Source organism: Condylura cristata, unplaced genomic scaffold (assembly GCF_000260355.1).
Source record: "Condylura cristata isolate star-nosed mole 26May11 unplaced genomic scaffold, ConCri1.0 scaffold00023, whole genome shotgun sequence".
NCBI lineage: Eukaryota > Metazoa > Chordata > Mammalia > Eulipotyphla > Talpidae > Condylura > Condylura cristata.
Genome location: NW_004567124.1, coordinates 33,588,402 through 33,604,259, shown reverse-complemented (window position 1 = coordinate 33,604,259; position 15,858 = coordinate 33,588,402). Strand labels below are relative to the sequence as shown.

The 15,858-nt window shown below is 52.0% G+C and overlaps 2 protein-coding genes across 2 annotated transcripts; one reads left to right on the top strand and one right to left on the bottom strand.

Annotated features, from left to right (window-relative positions):
• The first annotated feature begins 6 nt into the window (after window positions 1-6).
• FAM219B (family with sequence similarity 219, member B) lies at window positions 7-5,163 on the top strand. Its single transcript, XM_012728686.1, has 5 exons — window positions 7-108; window positions 310-397; window positions 951-1,028; window positions 1,447-1,495; window positions 2,789-5,163. Exons 1-5 carry the CDS (start codon window positions 72-74, stop codon window positions 2,948-2,950), a joined length of 414 nt encoding a protein of 137 aa, XP_012584140.1. The 5' UTR covers window positions 7-71; the 3' UTR covers window positions 2,951-5,163.
• Window positions 5,164-6,205: 1,042 nt separating this feature from the next.
• MPI (mannose phosphate isomerase) lies at window positions 6,206-12,696 on the bottom strand. The gene is made up of 8 exons (XM_004687986.2): window positions 12,650-12,696; window positions 12,030-12,157; window positions 11,116-11,316; window positions 10,201-10,342; window positions 9,678-9,860; window positions 8,003-8,176; window positions 7,177-7,385; window positions 6,206-6,936 (listed from the first exon to the last, which is right to left on the bottom strand). Exons 1-8 carry the CDS (start codon window positions 12,663-12,665, stop codon window positions 6,718-6,720), a joined length of 1,272 nt encoding a protein of 423 aa, XP_004688043.1. The 5' UTR covers window positions 12,666-12,696; the 3' UTR covers window positions 6,206-6,717.
• Between the last annotated feature and the right edge of the window lie 3,162 nt (window positions 12,697-15,858).

The following is a 15,858-nucleotide window of genomic DNA, read 5'->3' as shown; positions in this document are numbered from 1 at the left end:
GGAGAAGCGGCAGTGGAGCCCCCCGGCCAGGGGAGCGGGCCCCGGCAGCTGTGGAGAAGCGGGGGCCGTACATGGTGACGCGCGCGCCCTCCCTTCAGGCCAAGCTGCGTGAGTGCGGCCCGATGGGGGGAGTCTGCCTGAGCGGGCGGCGGCATCCCTGGGGTGGGCTCCGGGACCCGGCTGGGGCGACCCCAGAGAGGCGACTGCCGCTAGCCTCGGAAAATCCATTCAGAAAGCGTGGGTTCCGGGCGTTTGGGAGACGCGGCCGAGGGGGGAAGACACCACTGATCCCGGCCCTTTAACTTCCAGAGAAGCACCGGGACCTGGCCAAGGCCGTCCTGCGGAGAAAAGGCATGCTGGGGGCCTCCCCGTACCGTCCCGACTCTTCTGGGAAAAGGTCTCCGCAAGCGCCACTTCCCCTGCGCACGCAGCGTCCAGAGAAGGCTTAGTTCTTAGGCTGGGAGGCCCAACTCACGGTTAAGGCCGAGCAGGTTCACCATCTATGGAAATAGGAATTGCCCTTTCTTGTATTATAAGTGCCCCAGGCTCACCCCCTGTCTGTGTATCTCAGTTAGGGGGAAGCATAATGGGTGGACCCCTAGAGGATGGAGAGCAGTGTCTGGCCAGAGAGTTCAGGGCTGGATAGGTTCTGTTCACTGCCTCTTTTAAAGATAAGAATTGAAACAGAGGGGTGAAGTTCTTAAAGTTTTTTTTGGCTTTTGTTTAATTAGGGGGTTGTTGTTGGGGGGGTGTCCTGATTCTTGAGAGAGGAGGTGTATTTTTTCCCAAGAGCCAAATGGAAGTGCATATTCTGAGGCGCTGTGGCCAGATACAGGGCGTGACCAGATTGCAGGCAGGTTAGGCCAGTGCTTCCTTCCAGAAGGGTGGAGATTCAGGTGTTCCCTGTGAAAATGCCAGTGCCTCATCTGTGCTTGGTCTCTCCATCTCAGGTCAGTGAAGTTTAATAAGGGCTATACTGCACTTAGCCAGAGTCCAGATGAAAACCTGGTTTCCCTTGACTCTGACAGGTAAGTGCACTCCATGAACATAGCCCTTGGGAGTGACTTGCGTAAAAGTGCAGATCGCTTAGTGCCTTCGCTTGTTCCCTGTCTCTTCCGAGACCCTTCATGCATGTTCCAGGGCTGCCTTTGCAGCACTGTCCCCAGGATGGCTTGGTTAGAGGACTGACTCAGGTGATCATGCTTGGATCTCAAGCACCGTCCTTGTGGGGGGCAATCCTGCCCTGTCATGTCTGCACTGTTAGTGGCAATGGCCCTGCCCCTACTGGAGCCAATTGAAGGAGCCATTTGTACTCACAGCTTGCATTCTGTGGTTTGTGGTCTTTGCTTCACAAGTCCTCCAGACCCCCTTGCATGATTTCCATCCTGCTACGTGCAGCTGCCCTCCACAGGCACCCCCCTAAACTGACTCTTCCTCTTCTCCTAGTGATGGGGAGCTGGAATCCAGATACTCCTCCGGGTATTCCTCTGCAGAGGCAAGTCCAGAGCACCCTTCTGCCCAGGGTGGGGCTGTAGGCAGCGCGCTACTGCTGCCAGAGACTTGTCTGGTGCTTGTTATTTGGTGGCACTGTCCCAGCCTTTGGTCTCCAGGCACTGTGTCCTCTTCCCCCAGCAAAGATACAGGTGTCTGAGAAGGGCCGTTGAAAATCTAGGAGGCCATAGACTCTCTGTGCAGGGCACCACTTAGAAAAGGAGTCCTCTCATTAAGTCACAGCTAAGTGTTTACTTGTCTCTGCTTGCTGGAATGCTGCTTGTAGTGAGGAACTTACCTAGTTCCTAGCTACAGATACCTCCAAGAGGCCTCACTACCTACCACCTCCCTTGGGTGGCTCTTAAAAACTTCCTTACTGATTTGAAACGTCTTCTGGAGCCGGGACTTCATGGTCCTAGGCCTGCCTCTCACTGTCATTCCAGTCACCCACCCTTCCCTGAATACCCTCCACCAGGCTTGCTTTCTTCCAGGCCCACCAACTTGCGTACCTGCAGACATTCCATCTATGGAAGCTCAGGCTGTTAGACTCTGGGGTTAGCCTTTGCCACATGTTTCCAATGATGGTCTCATACACAAACAGGGATATAAAGTTCTGCCTGCTCATTTTGCTGCCTTTGACAGGCATGACTACACTACAGGTGTTTGCTCCTCCGTGTCAGGAAACCTTGGCCGCCCCGAGTTTCTGCCTAAGGGGAATACAGGCAGTTTACATATTGTATCCTCCTGGATATGTGAGTCCCTAAGACTTAAAATTAAGAAAAATTAGCCAAGAGCTGAAGAAAGTTCTACACTGTCTTGTCTCATTTTCCTTCTGCTCAGTGGAACTGGTGATGCCATGCTCACAGGCTTCACTTTGTAGGAAAGGTCTGCCGGCACCTGCTTTCCAGGCCCATTCCACTGTAACCCATATTCTTCAGCTTTTGTACCTCACTGTTCTAGTGTCATTTTCTGTATTCTGTAGCTTTCGTAGTGGCCAGTTGAGGTTCCCAGTGGCAACAATCAGGGCATTGACTTACAATCTGGGGCCTGATATTTACATCCGATGTCTCAGGATTCTTTGGTGAGAGCAGCTCCCCTGATACTTAGTGACAGTGCAGCCTGTCCTATACTGATAAACCCACTGCTGGGTGAGGTGGCGTAACCCAGAGATGTATGGGGTTGGCCTAAGCACGGAGCTGGACAGGAAGCTGTGGTAAGAGCAGGTCTTCCTTTCAGGCAGCAGTTCCTTGTGCTTTGTGGCCTGGCTTACCAGTTCTTTCTCTTCTGCTCTTAGCAGGTGAACCAGGATGTCAGCCGGCAGCTGCTCCAGGATGGATACCACCTGGATGAGATTCCAGATGATGAGGACTTGGACCTCATTCCCCCCAAGCCCATAAACTCAACGTGCTCCTGCTGCTGGTGCTGTCCCGGGGACTCTTCTTCCTGTACCCTCCAGTAGACATAACCCCTGAGTGGGCCCTGCTTGCTTTGCTTGCAGAGCACTGTTGGCCCAGGAGTAGCAAGTGTGTGGCGAGATCTGCTGGCAGCCCCAGAATCACTGGAGGCACTGACCTGCTGGGCAGGTCACTGACCCCAGATACCCCTTACCTGGTGCTTTTCAGACCAGAGGCCTCCCTCTGAGTCACGGGGTGACCGATGGGATGCTGCCGTTTCCTCCGCTGTTGGCAGCTAGAGAAATCACTTTAATAGGGGCACTACTGGGGCTTCAGGTTCTTATGGCGAGGGACAGAATTGGCTAAGAAATAATCTTGGCTAGTATTTGTTGTCCTGCTTTGGTGGGGAAAGGAGAGTTTCAGTGCCCAGGCTATGCTGGTATTATATATGGAGGCAGAAAATAGCACTTTATGACTTGTAGCTATAATCCTTGAAAAACAATTATTTGGGACCAGTTCAAGAAATTCTATACCCTGTCTTCCTCTTGCTTAGCTCCATAATGGATAACTTGTTTGACTTTCAAGAGGTGGTAAAGCAAGACACTTCGGTCCTCTGTAGCTGACCATGGGTAGAGCACAGCAGGTTGCTTGATGGCACTTCCAGATTGCCTGGGCCTGGGCTGGCCCAACTGCCTGGGTGGGTCTAAGGAGACTGCTTAGCCCATTCCTAGAGAACTGCTCCATTATGTACATATTTATTTATTTGTCTCTTCTTGGTCACCATTCTTCACCTGAGTCTTGGCTAGTCCCTCCAGTGTTTAAAAGCTGACTAGGTTGGGTGAAGGGACCTAAGCTCACCGAGGCCAGCAGTGTTTGTGGTGACCAGCAGAGGGAGCAGCAGGAAATAATCAGGAGACTTCCTATTTGTTTAGCTTTTTCAACTTGAGAAGTAGCAGTGCATGGATGGTACACTGATGCAGCCCTGTGACTTTCGTCATAAAGGACAGTGACAGGATGGGGAGAAGGGACCTGTGTCAGCATCTGAGGCCCCCACAGAACACAGCGGACACAGGCACCAATCCCATGACCTCAGTGGCATAGCATTCTTGCTCTGCCTACTCTCTCTCTCAAATTTAGCTTTTCATTGTTTTGTTTTGCCTCACCTAGAACCATGCTGTGGAGACCAAATGAGAATGCACAGGGCTCCTAGCCTAAGGGGCATAGCAGTCAGGATTAGGGAAAGTTTGATGTCCTGTGACTGGAGACATAAGAGGAATATGGGGACTCTTCTTGTTTTATACCATGAGGTGATTAGAGGTCAGAATTTTAGATAAAAGGCCTTGTCAGTTGGCAGGTGACATATGTCCCATCAGTACTTGATTGTCATCCATTTGGTGCTTTTTCTCAAATCGTTGAGAGGGTTCTAAGATGTCCAGGAGACAATGGCCAATCTTTATTGTACAGCTGGCAGCACCACAGGAGGTAGATGGGACGGACAGAGGCAGCTCAGCTTGGGGTCTGCAGAATGGGGATGTGGATGGTTATTCTCTGCTGGAAAGGGCTGTGGTGCTCCTCACAGGTGCAGAGCATTCCCAGCCCTTTGTGTGAGTGCCTACTGGGGGTGATAGCACCTCCTAAACCCCTCCCACCCAGAGCCTGGGGCAGGCCTTTGTTTCTGTGGAGGTGGAGAAGGACACACAAGATCAGGGTTTGGATGTATGACAGGGTGGGGACTAACTGGTGGCAGTGGAGGCCAGAAAGCTGTTGAAGCCAAGTGGGGGCCACATTTCTGTGGGGGTGTTAATTAAGACAGAGTAGCCTAAGCATTTGGCAGCTTCTGGGTATGAGGGTGACAGCAGGACCCAAAGACAGGCACCCCTGGGCAGTCGATGCTCTGAATCAGCACTGGTGTTTTTGGCTGCAGCTGTCCCTCAGGGCATGTGCCAGAGCTGGCTGGCCGCTTGGGGGAGGCCTTACCTTTGTAAAAAAACACTACAGACACCTGTAGCTAGGGACAGCATACAGTGAGGCAGGGCAGACATGGCCAGCAGTTTGGGGCCAGAGGCCAAAATGTCACCAATACAGGCACCAAGGTGCCCAGTGCCTTAATCGTAGTCCCTGGCTTCTGCAGGTGGCAGTGCCCTGGGCAGAGGATGTATCTGACTTACCTCGCAGATGGGAGTGGCACCCTAGGTATTTAGAGCACGCCATAGAACTCTTGGCTTATGCTTCTACAGCTCTGTAAGTTTATAAAAATAAATACAAATATACAAGTTGAGCTGTCTCTGTGTTACAATGGGATTTTTAAGAAAAGCCTAGATTGTAGTCACTTCCCTTCGGAATTCTGAAACGAAATGCCTGATTGCTCTTCCTCCACCTCCTCCCCTTTCTGCTGTTCTGCAGGACATCATTTTCAGGCCTGTTTCTAAGTGGCGACCATGGATAGAACAGCCCTTTTATTTAGAAGGGGTTCGCTTTTGTAGACCTTTCTTCCCAGGTGAAGAAAATGTAGAGGCCAAAAAATACAGAACACATTGGCCAGAACTTACTGGAAAGCAGTTTCCTGGGGTTCTGTGATACTGAGCCTAGAGTGGGCATGGCTCAGAAAGACACTTGTACAAGTCTAGGTCCTTACTGCACCAGAAGGCATCGGGAGCCCTGGGTCTCTGCTTAGTGTGGGGTGGCAGGACCCAAATTTCTGGTCAGAAACCTCAGAGGCAAAATGGCTGTTGAGCCTCCTGCAGAGGTGTGCCCCACTTCTACAAGACAGGCACCAGCAGGGTAGATGCCCTCCTACGCCAGTAGGAGGTAGTCTCCTGCCAGTTTAGAAAAAGCAAGAGTTTGCCTTCACTGTGCAGACCCAGCTGTCCTGCCCCTGAGCCCCTGAATCTGCAGGGGCTGTGTGTGCTCCAGAGAAGTGCTTGACCAGTTTGCTGTGTGTATAAAGGGCTCAGCCCACACTTCAGCTTTGCAGGCCATACATCCCAGCACATTCCAAGCCCGCCCTTGTAGCTTGAAGGCAATGGATAGTGTATAAATGAATGGACGTGCCCAGGTCTAGCCTGTTGACCCCTGTTCTAAGACCAGCTCAAACTGGAGGGAAGAATCTTGCACTGACAGTGCACAATTTTAGACCCACCCCCTCCGTCCCCAGGACTGGAGGGCCCATGGCCAGCCTGCTAGCTTAGCATCTGAGAGCATTCCCACACTTTGCTCTAAAAGGGCTGAGTCCTTGCCCACCCTAAGGACTTGTTTTATATAGGAATGAAGCAAAACGACATGCAGAGAGTACTCCTTTCAGGAACTGGAACACCAAAGGCTGACGTTTTTACCCCACAGCCTGAACACACCAACAGACTTGATCTTTAATTGCTTGGGCAGAGCAAAAGGGTAACGATGGGCACATTAGTCTACACACCTAGCCTCCTTCCCTTACAGCTGAGGAAACGGGCAGTCTCAGGGCCAGTACCCTGTTCCTAGAAGCTAATTACTTAGCCTTTTGATGTAATTAATGCTGAACTAATCAGATGTCACCAGCCTGCCCAGTGCTGGAGGCTGGAACAGAGCTGCTGCCTCCTGCAATGAGGGGGCTGGGGTCAGCCATGGCAAAGAGATGCTACAGCGAGAGGAGTGTTAGTTAGCCCTTCTTGCTCATGTGGGCCCTCTCCCAGAAAGATGGTTCTGCCGAGGCGAGCTCAGGAGGTGTACCGCCAAGCTCGTTCCTGTACCCCATCTCTTCTAGGACATACCCAAAGAGTCCAGAGCAGTGAAGGGGTTTGGGCTGGGCCAAGATTTCAGGCGCCTGGCAGAGGAGAGCAGGAGGCCGTGTCCTCTACAGCAGACAGCAGGCACGGAACATGAGCAGGCCCTCAGGCGCAGTGAGCTGCAGCGAGACCATCTCTTTGGCACCAATGAAGAGCACCCCGCCACGCTTTAGGGGGATTGCCGCCTGGGCTGTAGGAGTGCTGGCTGTCACTGTCCCCTGCACCAGCAAGAGGATGCTGGCAGAGTCCAGTGCCAAGACCTTGTATTCAGTGACAGAGCCAGGGACCTGGACAAGAAGGAACAGTTGGGTAGTACAGCACAGGGGGTCAAGACACCACAAAGGCTGTGAGAAGGAACATTCTGTACCCCCTCCCCACCATCTGGTCCTTGTCAACATGGTAGAAGTGGGCCACTCCCCTCCAGAGTGAGCTTCACAGAAAGGCACCCCAACCCCAGGCAGAGTCCACACTGTGACCCTTAGCAGGGTTCTCCTGCCACAACGCACCCACCATGACCCCTCACTCACCTCCATCTTCATGACAGTGAAGTCTGGCACAGGGGGGTCATAGACAGAGAGGTAGGGGTCTTCCTGACTCCGTGCTGGAGGGAAGAGCCTGTCCTTGCTGGGGCCAGGGGTATAGCTGAGCATTTCACACAGGGTTGGCACATCGATGAACTTGGGTGTGAGGCCAGCACGCACCGTGTTGTCTGAGCATGCCATGCACTCCACACAGTCTGGGGACACAGAGGTAACAAGTGAAGATGATGGAGTTGGCTGTGGAGGGCTGGGCTTCCCAATCTGAGCTCCATAAACCTCCTGCAGAGCTGGGGGAAATGAGAGCTGCATTCTGCGGGAGAGTGGGCAAAGACAGCAGATACCAAACAGTGGTACAGAGCATCTGCTGTTGTCAGGAGGAGCCGGGTTAACCCCCAGGGGAGCCCCATCTTCCCCAGACTGTTCTACCATAGAATTCTGTCCGTGAGCTGATAAATGGCCAACAGTCAAAATGTGTGTTCTGTGGTGACGTGTTTAGTGTAGGGATCTCTAGCTAGTTAGGACAGTGTCATGCAGGGGAATAGCAGCCTGATTCAGTAGAGCCTGGGTGCAAATTGTGCTCCCCACACTTACGGACAGGGCTCAGCCTCAGAGTGCCAGGACTTCCCAGGGCTGGTGTGAAGCCTCAGCGGTGTCAACCCCACGCTGCCATTCGCATCCCTGCTCTCCCCAGCAACCCTGGGAGGTCAGAGCTGAACAGTCCTCAAAGAAGGTCTCAACCACCCTCTCCCCACTTTGTCCTGTGGGCAAACAAAGCCAGAGGGGGCTGGGGGTTTGCGGCTGAAATTCGGCTCACCTCCTTTCAGGTAGGCGTGGGGCATGTTGGCCTCCAGAAACATGGCCTCCCCCGGCTTCAGGCTAAGCAGGTTCAGGAAGTAGATGGCAAAACACCCGATATCACCTGGATACTGCTGGTGCAGCTGCAGCAAGAGCTCCCCACAGACCTCTTCCATGTTGTGTCCAGCAGCCACTGAGGATCGCAGAGCACCCAAGGCACTTAGGAACGCTCAGTGGTGTTCACAGCCTCATCCTGGTCAGGGAGGCATCCAGAAGGTGCCCGGAAGTGTTAGGAGTGTCCTAGCCACATCCCTAGCCCAGTGGTAGCCAGCCTTCCTGGCAACACAGATGCCATCTCCCTATTCTGGTCTCCTTGGTGCCCAACACTGCACCAGGCACATGAGTGGGCTTCTGCAGTGGTTCTCAACCTCCACTCCTGAACACTCCCCATTAGACCTCTCTAACACCCCCAATCCAGGTTTGACAACCAAAAATGTCTCCAAACAATTGCCAGTTTCCCTGGCTAAGAACCAGTGACCTGGCAGTTCAATTAGGGAGCTAGTCCAGGGTTCCACATAGGTGTCTGTCTGTCCTAGTTAATCCAGCCTTTCCCTATATTAGCTCTGAAAGTACTGCATCCCACATCTCCCAGCCCCAGGTTGACAGGATGGCTGGTCACCCCAGACAGTATGAGGCATAATGCACCAAAATGTGTCCTGGAGAATGCCCAGGAGTGGGTGAGCTCAGCAAGGCCAGACTGGGGAGGGAGGCTTCTTGGAATTGGGGGACAGGGTGTGAGTGGAGTCGTCTTGAGTATGCAGAGGAAGAGAAGCATGGCTGCCTGTGCTCCCCACTCTGTCTCTGGTGAATCCCCTCACCGCCCCTGCACCTCTGGCTTGTACCCCAGTTCTGTATGCATAAATAATTTTTTTTTTTTTTAAAAAGGCACTACACCTGACATACAACCAGGGTGTGACAGGACCCCCGAGCAGAGTAATCAGTTCTGTGGTGAATAGGGAACCCTACAAGGTGAGGCATGCAAGCAGAGAAAACACCAAAACAATGGTACCCTTGAGTAAAGTAGTCCCTGTGGCTCAAAGATTTGTACAGAGACAGAGGCAGGACAACAGGGCAGTCACTGTAGAAGGGGCTGGGCCTGATGATAGGTGCCACATCAGCTCATGGCTGAGAGTCCCTGCTTGGATTGACTCCCCAGCCCAAAGGTAACATGACCACACCCATCACAGTCATTTCCAGAGGTCTTAGTTCGCACAGGGTTGGGCACATAGCAGGTATTGAATGAAGGGTCAAATGACTAAGCTCTGGGTGTTAGGCCTTTGGAGAAGAGGATCTCCTTTTTTCCCCCTCCCTTGTTCTTTCCTGCTCTCTAGCCCCCAAGTACAAATCCATCGGAGGGCTGAGGAAGTCTCAGAACACTTGGGTGAAAGTCATCCTGAAGCTTCTAAGTCCATCTGCTTCCCGCCAAGTAGAGAAGACAGCTGGTTAGGAAGTAGCCATGAACCTAGAGCCCTGCTCCACATACTGGGAAAGAAACGTGAAGTCGCCAACAGGCCACCTAAATTGGGCTCAAGGGAACTTGAGCAAAGGGGTGGAGAACCTGTTCCCCACAGCCTAGTGTCTGATCTGGTGGGGGCCATGACACAGCCCTGCACCTGGCCTACATCACCACCCACCTTCCTGGGAGATCCGCTTCACCAGCACATTGAGCTGCTCTACCACCACCTTCTTCTCACTCTTCATTAGGTGGGAGAAACAGTTCTGCAGAGCAGAGGACACGGCCTGTGCGTCACGGCTCATGCTTTGCTTCAGCTGTGTTGCCGCACTTTCTCCAATCAGAAACCGGAATTCAGGTACCTCTGCAGGAAGCCAGGCCAGGCCCATATCAGGAATGGCAAGGTGGCATCCCCCAAGGTGAGGAGTTGGAGGAAGCCTCCCATCTTATCTCTAACCAAGGTGCCAGGCAATACTGTGCAAGCTTTGCAGTGAAAACTGACCACTCACCACCAGCCCTTGGCAATCACACCTGAGCCTGGCCTCACAGTCCTGCCCAATGGCTCCAAGAATTGATGAGGTCCACCAGCCCCTCAGTTCCTGGGATATTCAGCCTTGGTTCTCTGCTCCTGTTCAGCTCTACCAGGGGTCCCTCTTATAGCCCAGACCCAATCTGCATGCTCTCAGCTTTTTGTCCAATCTTACTTGTCAGAAAGTTTACAATCTCCTCAACTGGCCGGAAGCCACATAAGCCCTGGAAGGAGGTGAGGGCAATGGCCATCTCTGGTTTATGGTTGGCATCAGGGTAGTGCTGTGGAGCTTGGAGGTGCAACTTCTCTGCCAGCTCCTATAGGGGAAGAGGAAGAATAAGAGGAAGAGGGTCACGGTAAAGCCATCGCCGAGGAGGACACCAGCCCCACCCTGCCCTCGCTCTCTTCCCTGCCCAGTTGCCAAACAGCCCAACAGTAGGTTTCTGCATCTGGCAACAAGCCCAGTCAAAACAATATTGTGGAAAGTCAGGGTTCAGTTGACCCAGGGAAGGAGGAACAGGGGCCAAATATGGGAGTTAGCTGGGTAGACTTTAGGAGGTCTGAACTGTGTGTGAATCAGGGAACCTAAATACCAAGCCAGTCTCTGACACTAAGCTGTTTGACTGTGGGCAAATCCCTCTCTTCTCTGGGTCTTAGCTACTCACCTAGAAAAGAGTCTGAACAGGCCAGTGCATGGCTGTGACTCAGTGCCTTGTGCACAGACTCTTGGGATAGAGCCAGGTACCTGCTCCGCCCTGGAAGTAAACTCTCCCAGAGAGACAGGTGGGTAAATGGCAGATATGAATAGTCCTGGACTGGATGCGGACAACCTAAGATCAAGCTCCCAGGAACCAGCTTGGGAAAGCTCCCCTAGCACAAGCTGGTCAGCTGTCTACTCAGACATCTGCCAGCATGTGTCACTGGCATTTGGCCTCGTGGAGCTAAATTGGGAGTTGTCAGGCCTGAATTTAGATTTGGGCTGGTACCTGACATGGATTGGGATAAAAGCAGCAGTAAAAATTATGGGAGGGCCTTGACATGGCAGGGCCTTCTCTACCCTGGTCTCTGGGCCCCCGCTCTGATCCTGTACCTTATTAGGGTGTGCCTGGATGGACAGGGCCGTTTCAACAGAGAGCACTTTGAAGAGGAAGGGCAGCTTGCCATTAAAGGTGTCCTTGACCTTTGTGCCTAAGCAGTCCTGGTTCTCAGCAATCCACTGGCCTAGGGTCTTCTGGGAGATGCGGTTGTCAAGGATCTTGGCATCTCCCCGGGGATGGGTTCCCATCCACAGCTGAAAAAAACAGAAAACCTGAGAGAGAAGAATCTGCACAAGCAGTTGGCCTGCCCCAGTCCCAGTTATCCTGTGCTCCAGAGTCCTGAAGTGGGCCTCCCAAGAAAGGGTATGTAAGTGCTCATACCATTGAGACAGAGAAGGAGGTAGTGGCCCCAGGCAGTCTGGAGTCAGAAGACTTAGCCTCATGTCCAGGTCTGCCTCTAACTAGTTGTGGAATCTTGGGCCAGTTATTTTCTGTCTTGAGGACTTGATTTCCTCATCTGTCCAATGAGAATCCAACTTGTGCTGTGATTTGAGAGCTGTGACTTTCAAATGGTCTGGGAGAGATTAACATCCACCTAATAGCTTCAGAAATAGAGGTTAAAGTCTTGCTCAGCTTTTTTTTTTTTTTTTCCTCTACTAGATGGGCAAAAGGAACAAATGGCATGGTTATTTAAAATGTGGAAAGTAAACTTTTTTTTTAATTATCAAAGAAGGCTAAATTAGAATTCAGTAAGTGCTGAAAGTTCTGGGAGAAGGAAAGTAGGAGAAATCCCAAGCTACAATGACAAAGCCCCTCTCCTTGGAGGACCACTATCTGGGGCCATCATCTTGCAGAGATCTAGAAGCTCAGAGGGCTGCCTTCCTATTCCAGCTGACCATATAGCTTGCTCCTCTAAGCGGCGGAGTCCTTAGGTCTCACCTGCTGGTGAAAACAGTCCAGGTCTCACCTCTGCATAGGGTTTGTCCTCTGAGATCTGGACCAGTGGGTCACTGCTGGCCAGCAGACGTGCCACTTCGCTGTTGGAACCCATCTTCCCCCAGCTATAATGCTGCACCACACAGGCAAGTGGGAACACTGCGGGCACAGACAGAGCATCAGTTTTCACACACTCCTCAGGCCTGACACTACTGGCCCGTGGACACCGGACATGAGTTGAGCAGTGACAGAATCATGGGAGTTTGTAGTTTGTTCGTTGAGACCCTTCTCTGCTGGCCTCGATGTGGCCAACTGTAGCACCGGCAGTAAAGATCTTTGCTGACTTGTAGCAGACAGCTGCGTGGACTGCCGGGGGCGTTCCCTCTTCCTCCACATCTTTGCTCGACGCGACCAACGCGCGCCCCCTTCCCTGCAGACCCTCCTTCGAGCGCGGCCACAACCGTTCAAACCCCATCGGAGGTGCCTCCTCCTCGCCCCGGCGCCCATGCATCTTTCCGCTGAGCCTTAGGTGTGGGCTTAGTGGCACAGCAGGTCCGGCAGTCTCCGTCCCCGGACACCCTGGCCCCCACCTCCTCCCACACGCCGCACACCACTCCCCTGGCTCGCCCGCAACCGGAGCCAATAGCCCACCTCGCGGAGCTGCCATCCTCCCGGCTCCAGCCGTGGCTTCCAACACGTAAGCCCTTCCCGGCAGCACCCGCAGCCCCTCTGCGCCCAGAGATTCACGGGAAATGTAGTTCCTCCGGCGCTTCATCCGAGGCTGGGACCGCTCCCTCCCAGTAAATATTTTAATCCTTCTGCCATCCTCCACTTAGCCACAGGAACCCGCGCCAGCCAGCCCAGAGACTGCAACCTGCGATCTTGGTTCTCAGTATTTATTCATTCATCCCTTCCTTCACCGGACATATTTTTATTGAGAACTGCGAAATGCTTTAGGCTGTTCTAAGGATTGGGTGCATCAGCAATCAAGATAACATCTCTGCCTTTGGAGAGCTTACATTCCAGTGAAAGAAAGGCAAGCAAGTATAGTAAAGAAGTAAACCAGAGAGAGTGTTGAAAGATAAGTGCTATAAATAGTAAGGAGAAAGGAGGCACTTTGCAGAATTTCTAGGTGTAAGTCTCTCGAGAGGGTGAGATTTGAGCGTAGGCTTGGAGTTGAGGATGAGAGAATGTTCTGGGCAGAAGAAACAGCTAGAGCAACGGTCCTCAATGGGGGAACGTGCCTGTCACATTCGGTGGTAAATAGCAAAAAGTGCAGTGTGGCTGGAGCAGAGCAGGGCAGTGAGGTGGTCAGAAAGAGAAGGCCATAGGCAACGCTATGCAGACTATGTGAGGACGTCAGATTTTTTTTTAAAGATTTCTTTATTGGCCAGTCCTAGTGGTGTAAGGGGTTAAGTCTCAGCACTATGAAGCTATCCACAGTCATGATAGCATGAGTTGAATCTCCTGCCAGGGAGGTGACCCACATGGCATGGCAGACCTCTCTGACTCACCCGTGCTCCCCTTAACAATGTGCTCCGTTGATCTGCCTGTTCTGCTTCCCACTCTGTCTCTGGTGAATGCTCTCAAACCCGCCCCCCATGCCTCTGACCTGTACCCCAGTTGTTGCCCAGTTCAGTTTTTGTATGCATAAGTAAATACAGAGGGGGTCTGTTAGGAAAGTTCTGCCATGCTATGTGGGTTAGCTCCCTGGCGGGGGATTGAACTTATGCTACAGTGGTTGCAGATAGCTTCATAGTGCTGAGACTTAACCCCATGCACCACCATGGAGGCCTGAGGACCTTAAATTTTACTGAGAATCTCAGTCATCAGCCATTCCAGCAAAGAATTACTGTGATACTCAGGGATACTCAATAATGATAACAGATGCAAGGCCCTAACCTGTCTGAGCTTCAGATTTTTTCATTGTAAATGGTATAATCATGCTGGCTCACACCTTGTGGGAGGGTCAGATGGGGTGATAGGGGATGCTAAGGTCGTCAGTACTCATGCTTCTGTGATCCTTCCTGCCTTAAGTACCACCCAACTCAGAATTCCAACCTCTTCTCGAAACTCAGCTGCTCACAGTTACAGACAGAAGTGTTGGAGAGGCCCCAGGAACCCTGTATGGCCAAGGCTGGGCTAGGCTATGGCTGTGGCTGTGGAGTGATTTTGCTATAGCCTGTGGAGAAAGGTTCAGACATCTAGACATCTTCAGTCAAAAGCCTAAGAGGAGGGCAGCCGATGGGAGGGCCCAGGAGCACAGCAGCTAAAAACTCTGGGGAGCCTTGAGTGAGGGCCTCAGTCCTGACTCTATGTCCCCTTTCCCCCTCCCTCAACTCACCCCACACACATCAACACTGAGCCTCCACAGCCTCCATGACACATGACCAGGTGGGGGGAAGGGGCACTGTTTTCTCTGTAGTGTTCTGCCAATGTCGACATCATCTTCCCCTGGGATTCTCTGAATCAGATAAATCAGCCCGTGTTTCAACAGAAGTTTCCTTTTGTATTTTTGTAGGATTTATTTATTTATGCATAGAAGAACTGGGAACAATAAGTGGAAAACACAGAAATCATACAAACCACACCCCAATACCTCCTTGCCTGTGAATGCCTCTTCTTCCCCACACCTCCACTCCCATGGCCATATGAATATTCTGGGAGAAGACTCTGTTCAAGCACAGGGGCTTCTAGAGCACCTCCTACTGTGTGTTCAGTCAGCCTAGCCCTAAGGTATTCCAGTTACTTTGTATCCCGCTCTCTTTCCCTGGGTTGTTTCCTATTCCTTTCCCCTTTTGTAAATAAACCCATTATTGACCCTTTTGTGTGTATCTGCAGTATAACCGAATTGTGAGCACGCAGGTAAGGCCCCAAAGACAGGCGGCCCAGTCCACTCTGGGCTACCCTGTAACACTACTACTATCACCCAGAGCCTGACACAAAGCAGACACCCCAGGAGATGAATAACCCAGCCATTGGGAATAAGGGAGCAAAGCTACGGAGCCCAGCTCTGTTGAACGTCAGATTCTGCTGCAAACCTGCTCAGCCTCCACACTCACGTCCTGCCACTGGGCGAGCTGAACGAGGTAAATGCCAGGCCCAAAGGCAGTGCAGAGAAGATGCCCAGTGCGTGGTCACATCGTCGTGTGGGCCATTTTTTTCTTTCACATTCTAGAACCCCAAGACGTGCAGAAGACCGGCCACTGAAGCCACACTCCTCCTAGGATCTGTGCTCAGGGGAGAAAGAACTTAGATTATTGGGACAAAGTCCCCACTCCACACCACCCACCCTACACACAGAAAATTATCTATCTGTATGGAAAAGTAGGGTGTTTGGAGGATCTTGAATCTCTAACCTTTATCTCTTGCTTATCTATTTCTACTTACACTGATCTTGTTTTATTACCTAGCATTCACTGTCTTTCCTTCTAGACCATGTGTCTAATTCAGCTTCCCATTTCTGTCAGAGCCTAGGTGTGAGGTCCAGCTATAATATTAGCCTGTTAGTCACTGAATACTGTGCCAACTTCTTTTCAGGAGTTCTCTCACTTCATTCTCAAGATAACCCTAATGGGTCTTGTTTTTTTTTTAAAAAAAAGATTTATTTATTTGTGCGTACAGAACCAGGGTACAAGCCAGAGGTGCAGTAGTGGCGAGAGGATTCACCAGAGACAGAGTGGGGAGCAGAACAGGCAGATTGATGAAGTACACTGCTGAGGGGAGAAGCAGGCGGGTCAGGAGAGGTCTGCCGCGCCATGTGGGTCACCTCCAGGGTGGGGATAGAACTTATGCTGAAGTGGCTTTAACTTCTTAGTGCTATGCTTTAACCCGCTGCACCACCAGGGAGGGCCCGGTCT